The sequence below is a fragment of the Zootoca vivipara genome, chromosome 10 (genome assembly GCF_963506605.1).
Source record: "Zootoca vivipara chromosome 10, rZooViv1.1, whole genome shotgun sequence".
Taxonomy (NCBI): domain Eukaryota; kingdom Metazoa; phylum Chordata; class Lepidosauria; order Squamata; family Lacertidae; genus Zootoca; species Zootoca vivipara.
The window spans coordinates 23,734,827-23,754,193 of record NC_083285.1 but is presented as its reverse complement, the minus strand read 5'-3'; the positions used below and the strand labels follow the sequence as shown (position 1 = coordinate 23,754,193).

At 39.4% G+C, this 19,367-nt stretch overlaps 1 protein-coding gene across 1 annotated transcript in view; it reads left to right on the top strand.

Moving 5' to 3' along the window:
- Positions 1–19,367, top strand: part of NELL2 (neural EGFL like 2) — a 113,867-nt gene that overhangs the window by 13,074 nt on the left and 81,426 nt on the right. Inside the window, exons 3-5 of the mRNA XM_035128429.2 lie at positions 7,167–7,317; positions 14,655–14,828; positions 14,952–15,048. Of these exons, the coding sequence (XP_034984320.1) occupies positions 7,167–7,317; positions 14,655–14,828; positions 14,952–15,048 (422 nt within the window). The remainder of the gene's footprint in view (positions 1–7,166; positions 7,318–14,654; positions 14,829–14,951; positions 15,049–19,367) is intronic.

The following is a 19,367-nucleotide window of genomic DNA, read 5'->3' as shown; positions in this document are numbered from 1 at the left end:
GAGAGTTGTTATAGCCAGGTGTAAACAGGAAGGAGACTTCATTCAGTTTTGATATTACCTATTCCTGTAGTAAGTAATGACCAATGTTTAGGGGTGATTTAATTATGGGGTTTTTTTAAAATAAAAAAGTTAAATTCAGATATAATTAAAGCAATGCTTCCTGACATCAGTTACACACACCCTCCACCCACAGGATGAACTTTTATCTATAAAACTTTCTCATAGCTAGGAATGTCCAGTTAGTAGCTGCATCAAACTTTCAAATGGATATCAGGCACCTGAATGAGTTTTGGGAAACAGTTGTAGGCAACTATATTGGCTTCATGTGGAGGAAGCCATGCACTGTTCAAGGCTGGTGCACAGCTACAGAGAGTAGTTTCAGTCCTAGAAATCGGTGAATTCTGGTATCAGTAGGGAAGAAGCACGTAAGAGCGAACAGTTCACATTAGGAATGTAGGATGCCAGGCATCAGGACCATGGACAGAGCACAGTAGGCTGTACGGAGCCTGGCAGACAGATAGCAACATGCCTATTGAGCATCTCAGAAAGAGTGGCTCACAAATTTAATATGGCAATACTGATAAGCAAAAACAATTGTGCCTTTCTACTTCCATCAAGATCTGACCCCTTCATGGGAGCATGGTGGTGCTACTGCCTTTGGAGATACAGCGAAGGTGCCTCTTATCACACTCCCCAAATGAGCACTCAAGAATTCGTTGCATGGGGTATTCATGCACTGGGTTGTTTTACTGGAAAGCTATGCCTTCTACGTACTTCTGAATTGTGAAGTGCCTGGCACACTACTGGCACTAAGTAAATGTTAAATGGTAGTTTCTGTAATATATATGTCAAAATAAAAGTTATATGCAAATGAAAAAAAATAAGTGTCTTGAAACACTGATAAGTGTCTTGGAGCACTGCTTGTCACTTCTGGGTGTGGTATGGTAATGATGGCAGGATGCTGGGTGCTGCAGAGATTCTGAAGAGAATTCCTTGCTATTTGCGAGGCAATTAGAAGGGAAGCAATTCTAGGGATTGGTGATTGTTGTGGTTGAGATTTAAGATGATTCTGTTACTTCTTTAGTGGAGGAATCTGTCCCACTTGTTTTCTCATTACTGTTATCTGAGATATCTCAGGGATAAGAACCTTGTGAATCTTGGAATTATTCTTCTTCTCCAAACTTTTGACATGGTACTGAATCAGTTTCTGCTCCTGCAACTATCTTTTTCACTGAGGGAGAAAGTCTTAACTCTCATTTCACATGAATTTGGGGCTGCCCTTAGGCCCTAACCCAATGATGGGCAACCTTTTGAGCTTGGTGTGTCAAAATTCGCCAAAAACCGAGCATAACTTGGGTGGTGTGTCATTTCAATAAAAAACCCCATAATTTCACGATATTTATAGTTTAAATAACAAAAATGTATAATTGTAATATATAACTGTATTTAATAAACAAAAACTAATTATTTAACCTAACCAAACCAAAAACCCCTTATTTATCACAAAGTGCCCAGAGTTGTTGAGCTTTTTTTGGGGAGCTGCTGACCAAAGTTGTGGAGGTTTTTTGGGGGGTGCAAAAGTTGCTTTGCTTTTTTTGGGCGGATGCCCCAAAGCTGCTGCACTTTTTTGGGGGGAAAGAGAACAGAAATGGAACTAACACGCAGCACCGACATAGTCTGCCAAAGCCCCCCAAAACCAGCACAGAACAGGTTAAAAAACGAATGCTGTTACACCCAATCATAGTCTGCCAAAGTGCCAGAAAAACAGCACAGAAAGGGTTAAAAACCAATCTCTGGCTACCAGCAGCAGCAACAACAAAAAAGGATCTGGGTTTTAATAGGTGCAGGAGGAGTGGGAGAACAAATGGGGGACAACAACAGTGCGAATGGGCCGATGGGGCGTGTGCCAGCAGTGAGGGCTCTGCGTGTCACCTCTGACACACGTGTCATAGGTTCGCCATCACTGCCCTAACCCCAACTGCCCTTAGCCCTAACCATTGGCCATGCTCATTGTAACTGATGGGAGTTGGTGTCCAACAGCATCTGGAAAGCAGCAAATTCCTCATCCTTATTCTAAACCCTGGGGAAACCCAGCCAGATGGGCGGGGTATAAATAATAAATTATTATTATTATTATTATTATTATTATTATTAACCAGGTATGGCCGAACTTGCCCCTCCAGCTGTTTGGGACTACAGTTCCCATCATCCCTGACCACTGGTCCTGTTAGCTAGGGATGATGGGAGTTGTAGTCCCAAAACATCTGGAGGGCCAAGTTTGGCCATGCCTGTTCTAAACCATGATTTCTATCAACCGTAAGCCAGGAGACTCTGCTTCATCTTGTGTGTTGTAGATATATTTCCGTATTTGGGATTAAATTTAAGCTTTGAACAATATAAATTGTTTATGTAAATTACATCAGATTATAGATGCCATATTAATAAACCTTTTAATATCAGTATTCTGGAATTCATGCCTTTGAAATATTTCACGAAAGTGCTCATTTTTAGGAAAGTGCTTAGGTTGGAAATGTTTTATTAATTCATGAACTATTACTTTAGGAGGCAGGTGTCACAATTAAACTTGCGCTAACAATTTGCTGAAATACATTTTAAAAATTACTCTGATAGTTCAAGGGCAGCCAGAATAAAAAATGGGTTTGCATTTCAATTATCAGCACAAAGACATTTTGCTGAACTTTTGTCCTGGTTCTTCTTCACTGGCACCCATTTGAAGCCTACCTGGATCATTTATCATATTCCTCAAGGAAGGGTCAAACAGAACAGGAAGCAATTGGTTTGGGTGAGAAAAACACCTAGAGCTGGGTCAAATTGCAGTAGGCTTAGTTAAGTAAAGTTCTCGGACATTTCATTAGCAATATGGGTGAAATTCTAGTAAAATCTGTTTAGGTCTGGATGGATATGGGTTTATGAGGTCAGGCAATCCATTGGAGAAGATATTGCAAAAATATTACTTTGTATATAAGTAATGCAGAGTAGCCATGGCAAGTGAAGTGTTTTCCTCATCCCTGTGTCTATCAGAATGTAGCTATCTCTCAACAGATTCAATTGGCATTAGAGTTGAAGAAAGCGGCTAAAATACGGTTTAATAATGAAACAGTCTCCATTCCAATTAACACTGGGAACATGAAAGTTGAAAATTTCGCAATCATTACTGATGTGCTTATTCTTCATTTATCTTGTTTCATTTCTACCAAAATTTAACTTTTGATGCTTCTTGTTTTCTTCTTTAGCTCTAATTATTTTTAATACATTTATATATTTTGTATAAGTCTCTTTCTGAAGCATTTTATACATGTCATTAATGCAGTTCAGCTCTGTGCATGACTGTGCAGAAGTAAACTCCACTAAATTCAATGGGTCCTACTCCTCAGTGAGTGAATTGTCTTCTAAACCACCATCTCTAGGCAATTCATACCCAAATATTTAAAAATGCAAATACAATGAATGCATTTTTTAAAAACAAAAACAAAACTAAAATCCTAACAAGCAGACACTCATGGTAGAAAACCCATTTACTCAACTGGGACCTAACTGGAGTATCATAGTAAAAACATATGTTCTGAAAATGAAAGTGATAGCCACTGTTCTGGCAGCTGTTTCAGAGAGCTTCTTCCAGAATTTTTTCCCCATATCTGTAAGGGGGAGGGCTTATAGGGAACAGCCCCCTCTCATCAGGTCGAGTTCCTTGTAGAGCAGCAAGTCTAGTAGCGGATCAGATTACAGGAATCAGGAAGTAAAGAGGGAGGAGAGAGGCTCTGACAGCATGAGAGAGCCTCAACACCGAGTAGAGAAGGAAGCAGCTGGGGAGGAAATGATGGGATTGGACACTGGAGAGCAGTCAGAAGGACGACCCTTCCCCCCCGACACCTGAATTGAGGCACACAGGACCCAGTACAGCAAGAGGGAGGCGCTTTGGGGTTCCCAAGCTGTTATGTTGGGCGTGAAACAGAAAGAAGCCATTGCGAGGTTCTGACTCGGACTGAGCAGACATGTTTTCCCGACTCTTTGCACTGTAAATAAAATGCACATTAAAGACACCTTAAAGACAAGGAGGCTTGGAGCGTCATTACTCAAGAGTAGCTGCAAGAACCTCTGACAATATCTAATAGTTATAAAGCACCTGATTATCATCTTAGAGTTACTAGTGGATATTAGTAATTGTATCCATTATATTTTAATGTTTAATAATGCCAAACACTTTTGTGTCAATCCCTCTGATTTTTTAAAAATAGATTACAACAATATCCTCTTTTGGCCTCATTTACTAGGCTAAATTGGCCCACCTATTCTAACCCTGTGTCTGTCCAATACTCATTTTTATATGTCAGATGAAAATTGGAATCAGATAAAAACCAGGGAATTTCAACATGTTTAAAACTTTGGAAATCGTCACAGTTGTATCTGTTGTCTCAATCAATAGAAAGCTGGACTTAGCTCATGGGTATGTTATGCTTAGATTGCAACCTCCCTCCATTAGAGATTTTCAAAGCATTTAGAACCTTCCAACTGTAGCTGAACCAGCAAGCATTGTTTAGAAAGTTTAACATCAATCCAAGGCATGAAATCATGGTGCAATGGGAAAATAATTTCTCTTTAAACCTGCATCGCGTGCACAAACCATTGCTGGGCACATATAGAAATAACTAAAAACAAGCCTATCTTGTTGGCTGGAAAGCCAGAAAGCCATACTCCTTTCCCTTTTAGCAAGTGGTACCCACTTTTGGCATTGAAATCTAACAGCACACCCAGATTTAAACCTACGTGTGCAGGGACACAGTGAGAGAGGCAATGGATGAATCAAATCTTTACTATTGCACCAGACTCCATAATGTAGTCTATTCTTCTCTTTTAAGAGTTTTCACCAAGGCAAGGGAAATAAATACAAATTTATTTCCATAGGTTGGGTGAGTCAGATTTCTTTGCACATGTTGAGGCAGAGTGAGTTGATCTTTGTGGAGACTGACCCATAACCAAGCTGGGTAGGTCCAGGAACTCAAGCACTTTATTATAATAATGCTTTATTGATAGAAAGTTGCAAGGTTTAAAAAGGTTTCTAATAACAGCACCAGGTAAAGTAACTTGGAAGCTTAAAAATAGTAAAGCTATCTTTTCTGACTAACAACTGAACAACCACTTACGCAGCATAGAGGAAGTTAGGTAAGAGATCTCTCAGCATATAATCACTTTTCAGGTTTAGCAGCATAACAGGCAATAGTAACTACATTGCAAAGAGAGCTCCATTTAATGAGATTCAAGCAAAATGCTGGACCCTATCCCATGACTTGATGTAATCAATCATGATGCTTGATTAAAAGAACCTTCAAAACAGTGAACACTCATCCCTCCCATCCTTAAGGAACACCCTTCCCATCACAGGTCTTACTTAACTGGTCCTCACTAGCACTGGCCTTGAAGGATCTGCCTAGGAAATTCAACCTGGAGAGGTTCACAGCATTAACATCCTGAAAGGCTCTTGTTTACCCCATAGCTGCAGCCTTGGATACAAACACAAATCATGCATTCCTCTCTCTATGACCTTTTGCTGCTTTGCTTCTAGCTCATGCCACTGAACTCTCAGTTCTTGTATTTGGTCTTTTTCTAACTACCAGCCAGTTGAGGACCCATTTGCTGTCTCACACAGATCCATTCCTTTGTTCCCCTTAATGACCCATCACTCACCTCATCTGTAAGCTAGCCTTGCTTTTATTTTAACACTAACCTTGGATCCAAGCAAAATAAAAAAATTCCTTCAGTAGCACCTTAAAGACCAACTAAGTTTATATTTTGGTATGAGCTTTCGTGTGCATGCACACTTCTTCAGATACACTAGAAACAGACGATCCAAGGGTTAGAAAGGTCTCGGCATACAGCCTACTCCCTACACCCAAACTCATAACAATATTGTGGTGATGTCCATGCTTGAGGTAAAATACAGCATAATTTAAGAATTAGTCTTCCACAACAATCTTACTTTCTAACTGCAAAATCACATGCTCCCTTAAATATTTATAAACACTAGTGCTTATTAGAAAACATACTGTTTAAAATTTTAATGCTTTTGATTTGAATTGTGGATTTTATTCTTCATTCTTTGCAAAATGTAAAGTACCATTGTGTTTGTAGAAGTTTGCTGCATGTTAAGACCTTGAGGTGAAAGACATTTCCCCATGTGTGTTTTTCCATCCGTCCTTTGGGGAATAAATTGTTTATATTGCCAGAAATTGTTAGTGCACATCAAATCATCATACAGAATACAAAAGTGTACTTTTTGGTTTTTGGTTTTTTTTATTAAAAAAACACCTCTCATTTTAGCAATGGCTAAAAAATAAAGAACACTGGGAAGTAATTGTATTTGAGTTGCTTCATAATTTAACACTTCCATTAAAGATGTATTGCATTCAAAGAACCACATGAGCCAAAGCAGCAAGGATAGTAAAAGTATTCAAAGTTTTTTTTAACTATCAGTTTTAATTTGATATTCTTTCAAAAATGAAACGCTTAAATATTCTCAGTTGGACTAAATCCATCCTTGGTGACCTCTAGAAAGAACTGGCTCTCATAAAGAGTGCCATTTTATGCTCATATTTTAACAATAGATTTCTATGTAAGTCTTTAGAGACTTTAATTGACAGGATAACATTTTATTCTTCAGTATAAATACAAGACTATGTGAATCCACACTAAAAGCATGTAATGGTATAGATCCGAAATATGGTTGAGAGCTTTGTGGGACTGAATTGTCAGTGGAGTAGTTACTGGGCTACATCCAACAGCATGGCTCAGCTGATGTTGAGGTTTCCATCAATGGAAGAATGAGAAAACTAATTCCAATTATTTCTGTTCTCTTGCACTTCTCTTACACACACCTAAATCTCCTCTATAGGGTCCCCCACACCCTGGAGCAGATCTGGGGAATGCAGAGACTGAAGGGAAGAGCGGGGATAGCTAGTGATTTCTCCCTCCACTTTCTGCTGATGGAAGCACTACTTGTCATCTGAGTTACATGGTGGAATACTGTACAAACTACTGTTTCAAAGTTCAATCAACTGTAAATATTTGTCTTCATGCTTCGTACTACTGATGCATAGAGTACTTTTAGTAAAAAAAACACAAAACCCCTCTCATTTTTTGTTTCATTGTAGGTACTTCAAGAAGTGTAAAAGCATCTCCAGAGAAAGCGGAACTCTTTTTTCAGAAGCTAAGAAATAAGCATGAATTCACAATTTTGGTGTCACTCAAACAAACTCGCTTAAATTCAGGTGTTATTTTTTCTGTTCACCACTTAGATCACAGGTAGGTGCAGATACCTAATATTTATTGATTTTTTTCTGGCATACTGAAATGTGAAATAAGATTTTAAAAATTCAGAAAGAGAAACATGAGATTAATATACAGCATAACCCAATGCATTTATACTCAGAGGTAAACCCCACTGAGTTCAGTGGGGCTCACTTCCAGGTAAAAGTGTATAGACTGCTGTTTTATGCTGTGATACTAAGCATATCTATGTAGAAGTGAATTTTGTGGAAGCAGATTGGAGTCACTTTCCACTAATTATATTTATGATTGGAATATCAGCTGACATATATGCAACACTACTTGGAAATTACTGTGGCACGTATGACTGTGAATAATGTAAATAGATAGAAATTCACAAGTTAAGATCTACCAACAGATCAAATAGCTAGTATCTATCAACAGCTGTCACTATTTAAATGTCCCCCACTGCTAAGGGCATAAAAAGTTTTTATACCATTTGCCTGTCACACTGTTGTGGATCTCATCCTCATCTAGTGTAAATCAGTCCAACCTCATTGCCTGTTAAAAACCTGTATTATTTCACAGCATCTTTTGTCTTACCTGTGTGCCTACTTACAATTTGCTTCACTTACTTTCAAACAGTGAAGACTATCCAAGGTTATGGAAATAACAGCAATAGTAATAAATGGAAAAGCAACGCTGTTAGGTTTAAGAGACTAAACTATGTGACCTGAGGGCATTTGAGAATGATTTCATCATGATACGACAAGAAAATTGTTGTCACAGTTAAAAGAGGTGTTATTAAGATTGTTATGCCTCTGCTGCAGCTGCTGAAACAGTCAACATATGGCCCTAGCAAAGAATTGTCAACAATGATCCATGAAACTATATGAATTTTCAACTCAAACTTCAAGCTCCTATAGCATCTCATTGAAACAAATGGGTTTTGCCGCCATTAAGTAGCATATGATTGGCAGCTGAGCTATCATGCTGTAATAGGGACATTTTCATTCTTTCTAACACAGACTATGGGAAAGTTAAACTATCTTTAACTATGGTAGGGATGGTGTATACCTTTTATGGTATTACTGTTGAACAACTTTATATTGTATCTCACAGGGATTATCGTGATTGTTAACATGGTAATTTTAAATTAAGTGTTAAAAGCTCATTAGAGTGTCTCTTAAATTTATGTTGTCAATTCACATGCGAAACAAGAGGAACAATGCCAGAACCTTTCTAAGAAGCTGCTTTTGTAAGCATCCAAGTCATTTGAAATTGGTACAGTTGCTTTGGCTAGAACCTTGTACAGTACATGCCTTCATAAGCAGATGCCTGAAGATATATAAAGTTTTTCATCACAGGTGCATATCATATTTAATAACATTTTAGCATCTTTCAGCTAATGCAGAGTAGCAGTGAGCTAGAAAGGCACACCACATCCAACATAGCTGGTACTATTATAATGCCAGAAAGAAGATGCTCATGGTATAGGGATACTTTGGGCTTTAGTGGCACACCCTGAGAATATTATTGGAGTTCCATTGAATTTTATTGGTGGGTTAAATTTCTCAATTCAATCCCTCAAACAATTAAAACAAATATTCAGAACATGCTCCTGTAGAGGTTTAGGCACATGATTTGTCTGAGTTCTACTCAGAGGTAAGTGCCATTGACCTCAAGGAGGCTTACTCCCAGATAGGTCTGCATAGTTGGAGTAGGGAACCTCAGGCTCAGAGTTGAATGTGGTCCTCCAGGCCTCTCCATCTTGCCACAGGGCACACCACTATGAATCCTTCTCTGTGCCCTGTTTGAATACTTCTTCTTGCTTGGAGAGCCACTTGCCATGTGGATGGAAGATAGAGGTGTGTGTGTGTAAAAATCTGTGACTTTTGTTTGTTCGAAATATAGCCTGCTGTACAAAGGTAAAAGTTGGAATGGAAACCAAAATAGCTCACCTACTCCCTACCTGTGAATGTGAGTAACTCCCAGAGCAAAATGTTAGGTCTGCTGCCACCAGCCCTCTCGTTTTCTCTCATGCCTCTTGAATCTCTCATGTCAATGAGAGATTGATATTATTTAGGGAATTGTGGGAGTTTCCGGTTCCCTTCAGGGATGGGTCCAGGGAATCTAGGCACAGTGGGGAGAACACAGTCAATCATGTGGAGCCACAAATCCACATCAAATGTCAGCAAACCATTTTAAGAGAGTTTATAAAGAATAAGGATAAGAAGACAAAAGGGAAAAGGCAGGACAGCTTATACAACAAAATAAATACACATTTTAAATAGAATAGAATAGCTGATGGGGAAGTTGTTTGGAAGTCAGCCTCGAGAACTGCAGTTCTTGCAACACCTACTGTACACTTTGGGCCCATCCACTTTGACATGCAGCCCCTGGAGACCACACACACTTTGACCATGCAGCCCGTGGGTAAATGTGTCCCTTGGCCTGAGAAAGTTTAGCTAGCCTTGCTGTAGAGCTTGTAGACCTGGATCAGCCCACTGTCTAATTATGATAATGTGCCTTTAAAAAAATCTCCCAGATCTTCAGACTTACTGCGCTGGTGCCACAATGTGTATGGTGGGGTTGTGGGTGTGTGCAAGGCCCGTCTTACATGGGTATAGCATGAAATGTCAAGTGGGCAGTTCATCTAAGGGCAGTATGTGCAACATCCCATTTTTCTCTGTTTTGGGATAGGAGCAGGAAAGTGTATAAATCAGACCATAACACGTATGGGCTTTCATGTGCAACACCCATGTCACACGTGATGGATGGTAAGGTTCCAAACTGGACCTGCATTCTCATGTGCACTAGTGTCAGATAGAGTACGGCACAACTGCAAGCAGTTTGAAATATGGTAGCATAGATGAAAGTTAGACATTATAATTCAACAGAAGATTAGTGTCAACAAATCAGATTATTAGGACAATGATGGGCAAGACTAACTTTCTACAGATCAAATTCCTTTTCTGTAGTCTAAATGCGGCTACAACATAAAAACTATGAATACAGTTTCTGCTTAATGAAAGCATCTTAAGCTGTGTTGAATGAAATATGTTTTATTAGAATCTAACCAAGTATGATCTCTTAATTATATACAAATTAATGATTGCCACCAATTGCTCCTCTATTGCACTGAGCCATGGAGTGTGAATCTATTATCCATTTTGTGTGATTTCCTCATTAATCTTTCATCTTGTTGTTGATGATAAGAGGTCATCAGTACTAATAAATGTTAATCCCAATGCCCTAAGAAATCCTTGTGGATTTTGGTTTAAATAATGAGTGCAAATGGGTGAAGAACTTTTCCCTTCAGATGAGCAAATAAGAAAATGAGAAATTAGAAAAACTTCAAACATAGACTATATGTTTTGAGTTGAATTTTATTAAATGATGCTAGTCAGAAACAGTGAGCTCATTGAACTGCAACTGTGCTCAGTTTATGAATGTGCTTGTACAGTTTATTAATATCTATTGAAGGAAAAACTGAAGTAAATACTTGCTTTGGTATTTAGATACAGCATAAAAAACATAAAAATATCTAAAAGGTTTTGGCCTAAAGTAGGGGGTGGATATCTAAAGTGTACAAGACCACTTGCTCCAAAATAAGTACCAGTAAATAGATGTGGAGTTAGAAGTGGGTATGATTTGCCATAGTCCTCATTATTTTCCTGCTGTTTCTGCTTCATTACCTGATCTCTCATAGTTTACAAGCAATATACCACAGCTACTTTAGCTATTTTTTTGGATCTTGTAAGTTCCATCAAAAGAGGTAACAATGACATCAATTTCTTTTTGTCTTTTTCATCTGATATTTTCTTATCACTCAGTTTTAATTTCATAAGCATCAACCAGATTTCTTTAGTCTTTTGGGCAACTGTTTGATCATTCTTGAACATTCTTGACACCATGAGTAGTGAAATGTTTTGAATCAGTTAAAATAAGTATTTGCTTTCTCTTTAACCTTGTCAAGTTGGAATAACCCCAAATATTGGTTATAAAGCAGGTCATTAAATTGATGGATGTCCTGTTATATTTCTTTGGGTTTTTCCTGGCAGCTAGGCTTCATTTAATTTTTAAACTTCTTGTCAGTGCACAAAATGAACTCTGGCAATATGGTGTAAATTATTCCAGTTTATAAAACTCCACATGAGCAAACACTTTAATGGGTTATATTTATTGGCCCACCTTGTGTATGAAGGTTCAGAAGTTACTCAGAATTTGCTGGTGCAACAAAAATATCATGGGTTCGGGCTAGATTTCTCCTCTAGTCAACAGAAAGTCTCTTATTCATAGAAAGCTTTTGATTCAGTAGAGTGGTGTGTGTGTGTGTGTGTGTGTGAAATTTGCTGATTCCATACATCTCTTCAGCTCCCAGAGCTCTCTAACACTGTTCTGTGGCACCTAACCCTCTGGAACAGCATGGGAGGTGGTGCTGTGACTCCAGAGGGAAGGGCAAAAGTTATCTACCACCTCTCTACCAGCAGGAACGTCTGCAGAGAGGAACACTACTCAGATCATGCTCCCAGTAGTTGAGATACCCCCTATAGCATTGTATTGACATTGTGTTTTAAAAAGAAAGTTTATTTATAAGTATAATTTATGCAGGTCAGACAGGAAGCCAAATTGTAAAATTTCATTCATTGAAGTTCTTGCTTAAAATTGTTCTCTAATGGTAGACTCCAGTCACATTTGAGGGTATATGAGAGCTTAGAAAAAGAACATGTAGAATAAAAAAATAGTTCTGTCTTTTTTAGTTTGGCAAATGCTAAGCTTGTGAAGATTTGCATACTTTGCCTTCATCAGCTTTTGCCTGCATTGTATGGTGTGTGTGTTATTTTTTTTTTTGTAATCTTACTTCTGAACAAATCACCAGTTAGGAGAAATAGAATTCACTCATCTGTAGACACTTTTTCTTCCTAGCTTCCATTTTTGTAAAAGGCAGCAGCAGCAGAATAATAATTTAGGGGGAAATTAAAAGCAAGTTTGAAAAATTAAATGAAAAGATCAATCTTTTCTCCAAGGTCCTCTCAAAGCTGAATTTCAGAAATTGGTTTCAAAAATCTTTGAAAATGCTGGAATATTGCTGAATTTTGGATTTTAAAAATTGAATTTTACTTTTGCTCTAGTATAAAGTTTTCAGCCAATAAAATTTCCGTATTAAGCATCCATGAGAAAAAGCAACACAAGTAAAAGGGAAATGGAAGGTGCAAAAACCTAATCATGTCAAGTAAAAACAGAATAAAGGCTATTTAGGTGTGATTTCTGCATTTCAGGGGTTTGGACCCCATTACCATTGGGGTCCCTTCAGACTCTATAATTCAATGATCCTACAAAGAATTATCATTATTATTATTTCCTTTGTGCTTATACTTGGTGGGGTGGGGAGCTGGATCCATCTGGCTGCCAAATTCTGACTTCCCCAAACCAGCCCGATGTTTTACGACAGGCATCCCCAAACTACGGCCCTCCAGATGTTTTGGCCTACAACTCCCATGATCCCTAGCTAACAGGACCAGTGGTCGGGGAAGATGGGAATTGTAGTCCAAAACATCTGGAGGGCTGAAGTTTGGGGATGCCTGTTTTATGACCACTACCTCTACCATGGTATAAGGTAAAGTGTTTTCATTTGCCCTTACAGTTTGAAATCAAGCAGCACAGGCAGAGGAAAAGGGTTTTGCAGGTGCTGCTGTCCAGTACCTGTAAACTGTGCTTTCAGTAAAGAGCTGCATCTTTACATGCCTGCAAGTGAAATCATATATGGTGTTAGGTGTAGGGCATGGGTTGGGGGAAATGGCCTTTGAGATTTGGGGGAAATGGCCTTTGAGACAGGCATCCCCAAACTACGGCCCTCCAGATGTTTTGGCCTACAACTCCCATGATCCCTAGCTAACAGGACCAGTGGTCGGGGAAGATGGGAATTGTAGTCCAAAACATCTGGAGGGCTGAAGTTTGGGGATGCCTGTTTTATGACCACTACCTCTACCATGGTATAAGGTAAAGTGTTTTCATTTGCCCTTACAGTTTGAAATCAAGCAGCACAGGCAGAGGAAAAGGGTTTTGCAGGTGCTGCTGTCCAGTACCTGTAAACTGTGCTTTCAGTAAAGAGCTGCATCTTTACATGCCTGCAAGTGAAATCATATATGGTGTTAGGTGTAGGGCATGGGTTGGGGGAAATGGCCTTTGAGATTAACTAGACCAATGGGTAGAAGATTCTGCACCTCTGCTTTAAATAGAAAGATTAGTTCAGGAGTCACTGATACTATTGCACAACCATGATAATCCATGAAGCTATATTCTATTCAAGGGGTATGGGAGCTCATTCACCCTTCAGTCAGACTGGGAGGTGCATATTTTATGCACTTCTCCTGTAGATAATTCACTACTAGTTCATGTGAACACAATTAAAGGGGCTAGATTATTCTGTGGTAATGTCATTTCTCTGTTGTTAGCGTTCAGAGTTATGAATAGTTCTGCTTAATTTTGCATTTTTTCACATGTTAATTTTAAATAAATAGATAAATAAGATGTGACGAGTGCTTTGGCCTATTCTATCACCATCTTATTTCATTTTGTTAAAAATTGCCTTATTTCAATCCTTTTCAGATTGTGGTGATAAAAGAGGTAATCCAATTGGCATATATTCTGTCAACTCTACTATTTTGTTTGCAGATATATATATATTCAGTTGGTTTTCACTTCTTGCCAGTGCAATAAAAATTGGCCACAGAACAAAGAATTATTGCATGCATAACTTCTGTTGCTGACTTCAGTTAAGTGTTCATTAATACAGAGACTAGAGTGCTTTGAGACACCTTGAATGTTGAAGAGAAAATAAATGCACTTTGCTAGGTGTGCAAAACGAAGTCAGAAATGCCTGAATTATCCTGTTAGCTGGGAATGTTTCTTTGAAGAGAGAAGTGCAGAAATAAAAGAAAGGCATTTGGTGCTGCTTTTCTAAGGAGATTTTCTACGCACACACACACACACACACACACACACTGAAAGCCTGTTGTCCATAAAGAAAACCCAACACACAACCTCTTGCTCATATATAGGGGCTCTGCATGATGAATGCATCTTCATATATCATAATCATGGCAGAGGCACTACTCAAAAGCAGGAGCTTGCACATTGCAGTTTCTTTACAGACAACTGTGCACAATCTGCTGTGGTTGGAGGAGGAAGAAGTCATCACATCAGGGGAAGGGCTAAAAGTGGGGCCTTATCCAAGAGGCAACAGAATTATGCCTTAGATATGAATGTATAAATTAGATTTTCTCTAGGTTCTGTTTATAAACCAGTATGAATTCTGTTTTCTCCGTATTAATATTGCTTCATGAATTGATGATCCATTTCTGGTGCAGGTACTTGGAACTAGAAAGCAGCGGCCATAGAAATGAAATTAGATTGCACTACCGTTCAGGAAGCCATCGCTCACATACGGAAGTCTTTCCTTACATATTGGCAGATGACAAGTGGCACAGGCTCTCTTTAGCAATCAGTGCATCACACCTCATTTTGCATGTAGACTGCAATAAGTAAGTGAAGAGTTGTGTTTCAATTACTTGAAACTGCTGCAGCATTTTAGATAATCACTGGATAGTATGAAAGTAATTTCTTTTTCTTTTTCACTTTGCTCCTGTTCTCTCATTTAAAAACAGAATTTACGAGAGAGTGGTGGAAAAGCCTTATCTGGATTTACCTGTTGGCACAACCTTTTGGTTGGGACAAAGGAATAGTGCACATGGTTACTTCAAGGTATGTTTTCCTCCATATACATATATATTTAATTTTAAAGTTAGAATCTTCTACATAGATTGTAGAAGTTATCTCAAATGAATGTGAACTCGGGGCACTCGTATCTCTGATTTCTTGATTTGTACTACACTTCATTTGAATTGGCTGATCATTCAGTTACATTTTGGGGATGCTATATCAGGCCAAAGAGTGCATTCGTAGCTTTATTGCTCAAGTCAGTACTTGAAAACTATGTTTTGTTTTGTTTTTTACTTGTGCACTGGTGGTCTTTGTGTTAAATAAGAATTGTTAACATTTTATTTCCTCTCTGTAATTGTAATATAATGACTTGCAAACATCAATGAGCCCGACCTGGAGCTAAAAGTCATTTATTTGGCCAGAAAAACAGTACTTTTGGCAATAGTGTGTATTCAGTGTTGATTGGTTTCACATCTATGCAGCCTTGTGAATATAAGCAATGCAAGAACTAAGATAACATATTGAGCCAGGTCAACAAAATCTAATATGGCATTTTGTATCTGATAAGGTGACCAATACAGACGGGTCAAGGTATATAGAAGAAAGAAGGACAGAACAAGGGAATTTGGAATTTTTTTTTAATGCTGTACTTTTGTAATGAAAACGCTTTTCTCTAATGCAGGCATCCCCAAACTGCGGCCCTCCTGATGTTTTGGCCTACAACTCCCATGATCCCTAGCTAACAGGACCAGTGATCGGGGAATATGGGAATTGTAGTCCAAAACATCTGGAGGGCCAAAGTTTGGGGATGCCTGCTCTAATGCATAAACTCTAGGCACACATTACTCAGATGTAAGGCATACTCAAGTACAGAATGGGGTAATGCTGCCATTTTAGCAACCCCCACTTTTAAACAATTGCGTGCAGAGCACAATTGTCTGTATGGAATTAGCACGATTGGAATACCTGCACAACCAGGTGTTTTCTATCTGGTAGAAGGTTCTCATGCAGTTGTCTTCCTATGCAAACAACCATGTTCAGTGCATGGCTTAAAAACAAACAAACACCCTGACATTAAGTGGGGCTAACAATCCAGCCCTTTTCCACTCTGCATTCGAGTGTGCCTTACACCGAATAATGTGTGCATAGGGCTGTAGATCATTCTGCATGTTGAGCAGAGGAAAGATGCTGATATGGAGTAGCACATGAAGAGGTTGTTGCACATCTGGGCATATGTTGAGCCTACAACTTTCTGTGCAAGAAGCACCATTATTGGCTTTCATATGTTGCTTACATGAAGTGCACTTAATTACTTAATTAATTGACTGCCCTTCATCAACAATTATCCCAGGTTGGCATACAATATTTACAATAGCATGGCATTATCATCACAAAACAATACATTAAAATGAAAAAGAATTGGAAATCATTTAAACACACCAGCAGTCCAAACAGCAGCTATCAATAGCTCAGGACCTGATCAATTCAGTTTGTTCCAAATGCTTGCACAAATAAATATGTACTTAGACTGGGCAGAAACCAACCATTCACGAGGCAAGCTGAGGGCATTTCAGTGGAATGCTAATGCTGAGACTCACCATCACGTGCAAATTTTGGGTTCCTCAGAATTCTTCTTCAGACTAGATGTTAAGGGAAGGAGAAAAAGGGTAAACAGGATGGGGAAAGCTCCAGACCTGTAGACACCCAGAATTTGTTCTTGTTTTTCCTTAAAGGGTTACTTAGGTTGCAAACCTAAGGACACTGTACTGCACAGAAGATTAATTGGACCTACTTCAAAGTATGTCTGCTTTGTCTCCTGCAATTTGCTCAAGGCACAGCTGCTGGCATGGCAACTGATATTGTCGGGTTATTTTATTATTATTTTAATTATTTTTCCAATTTCTCAGTTTAGAGATCTGCTCCAAAATGAGTGTAGATTACATCATGATGGTGAGGTTACCAGCAAGGCCCCCACTGCAGATGGCAGATTCCAGGAGAAGTATTTGGTAGGGCTGTGCATGGAACCCTGACCCAATTTGTGGCGAATAGAGTAGGCAGGCAGGAATAAAACCAGTTATTTGGCAGCTTCACTTGTTCATAATTAGCTTCCAAGCCCAGTCCAAGACTCTGGTTCTGACTTTTAAACTCCTTCATGCTCTGGGTATTATCTCCTTGAAAGAGCACCGTTCCTTTATAAGCTCTTTATAAACTATTAAGAAAATATGCATGGACATTGTGCTTCTAAAGCATTCCACGCTAAGTAAACTAGATTATTTCCAGCTGGCATATTTTCATCTCTTAGCAAGCCTTCTGCTACACTAAAACTTGTAAATGTCATTATCTGTATTATTAGTCATTCTTTCAGAACTGGGCATACTGAATATGAATATTCATAATGTATTTGGGAAGTGCTTAGCCACATAGGCATTCCACCCTCTTCAGGTGGGTTCTTCCCCCACCATGGACGGTAGGCAGGCACAAGTGATTGAGGGCTTGTCCACACTTCTACTTGTCTCATCTCTACCCCCCAGAAACCTGCCTTTTACTGCTGATTTGAAGCAAATCCTAATCGGGTTTTTCCACAGATTGACGGTTGCTCAGATTCAGCAGTAAAGAGTGGGTTTTCCCAGGGAAAGTGGTGGGGCAAACCAAAAACCTCTTGGACTCATGCTTTCTAGGCGTGCGATGAGCCAGGACTGCAAAGGAGCAGTAATTCCAGCTCCAAAAGCATATCTCAAAGTTGCTGCAGTTAAAAAGCTTTACACTTCTCCAGTCGTATTACTGTTTGAGAGCAATTGAATAGAGAACATAAGCTTTTAAGTTTGCCTTTCTATTTCCTTCTGGATCTCTTTCTTTGTTTTCAATTTTTTAGCACACTCTAGTGGCCAGAGATTACAAATATTCCAATGAGAGAAATGTGACAACAGAGGGTTAGGGACCCAGGTGTAGGGACCCAGGTGGCGCTGTGGTTAAACCACTGAGCCTAGGGCTTGCCGATCAGAAGGTTGGCGGTTCGAATCCCTGTGACGGGGTGAGCTCCCATTGCTTGGTCCCAGCTCCTGCCAACCTAGCAGTTCGAAAGCATGTCAAAATACAAGTAGATAAATAGGAACCGCTACAGCGGGAAGGTAAACGGCGTTTCCATGTGTGCTGCTCTGGTTTGCCAGAAGCGGCTTTGTCATGCTGGCCACATGACCTGGAAGCTATACGCCGGCTCCCTCGGCCAATAATGCGAGATGAGCGTGCAACCCCAGAGTCGGTCACGACTGGACCTAATGGTCAGGGGTCCCTTTACCTTTACCTTTAGTGGCCAGAGATTACAAATATTCCAATGAGAGAAATGTGACAACAGAGGGTTAGAGACAAGAAGGCTGAAGGCAGCAGCTTTCTCCCTTCATTGGGTTGGACTTGATGTAAGGCACCAGAAGCTTTCTCCACTGCACAGAACCAGGAGAGCATTCACCTTGCCTTTCTGCAGAATAGGAAACCATGTTCTAAGGGAGGAAACACAATAAATATTTAAATGAATTTTTTCTCTCTCACTGGAAATTCTGAGTATAAACTGTATATCCATTGGCTGTATCAGGAGAATATGGTCTGTTCTTTGCCTATGAAGGAAGGTCTGCTCTTCGTCAGCATCCTTTGAACTGGAATAGCAAGGCCTACATCAGGCATCCCCCAACTGCGGCCCTCCAGATGTTTTGGCCTACAACTCCCATGATCCCTAGCTAACAGGACCAGTGGTCGGGGAAGGTGGGAACTGTAGTCCAAAACATCTGGAGGGCTGACGTTTGGGGATGCCTGGCCTACATGATAGCCAGGGTCTGCTACATCCAGAGCAAGTTAATTGATAGTATTGATTGAAATTCCTTTGGCATACCTATGGGTCGCTTTTGACAGAAGAGGTGAAAATACAAAGAAACCAGAAGAATGATTTATGTCTAGGAATTGATAGACTGCTGGCTTACTTGGGGAAGGGTTCTTTGGTTAGGCTATTATTGTTTTGCCCAGAGAAATGGAAAAGCCACTTCTTACTGTGTGTAAAGGGATTCACCTCTGGTTTCTTTACTCCTCTAGGGATGCAATACTATGTTCATCTCAAAATATATAGAGGTTATTTTTGTATGACCACATTTGAGTACATAGTGACCTTTGCTACTCTGCTGGATTACCTGCATATTTTAAAGGTATAAAAAGTAGCTGATTGAATTCGCCCTTGAGTCATGGCCCTCATGCACTTAACTGCCCAGTCCCAAACTCTGGTCACAGTTTTTGTTTCTTTCCATTTCACTTTTTACGTCATTGTTCTGATTTTTCCATACATGGATATATCTTTCTTGTAGAGCTAAAGCATTGGGCTT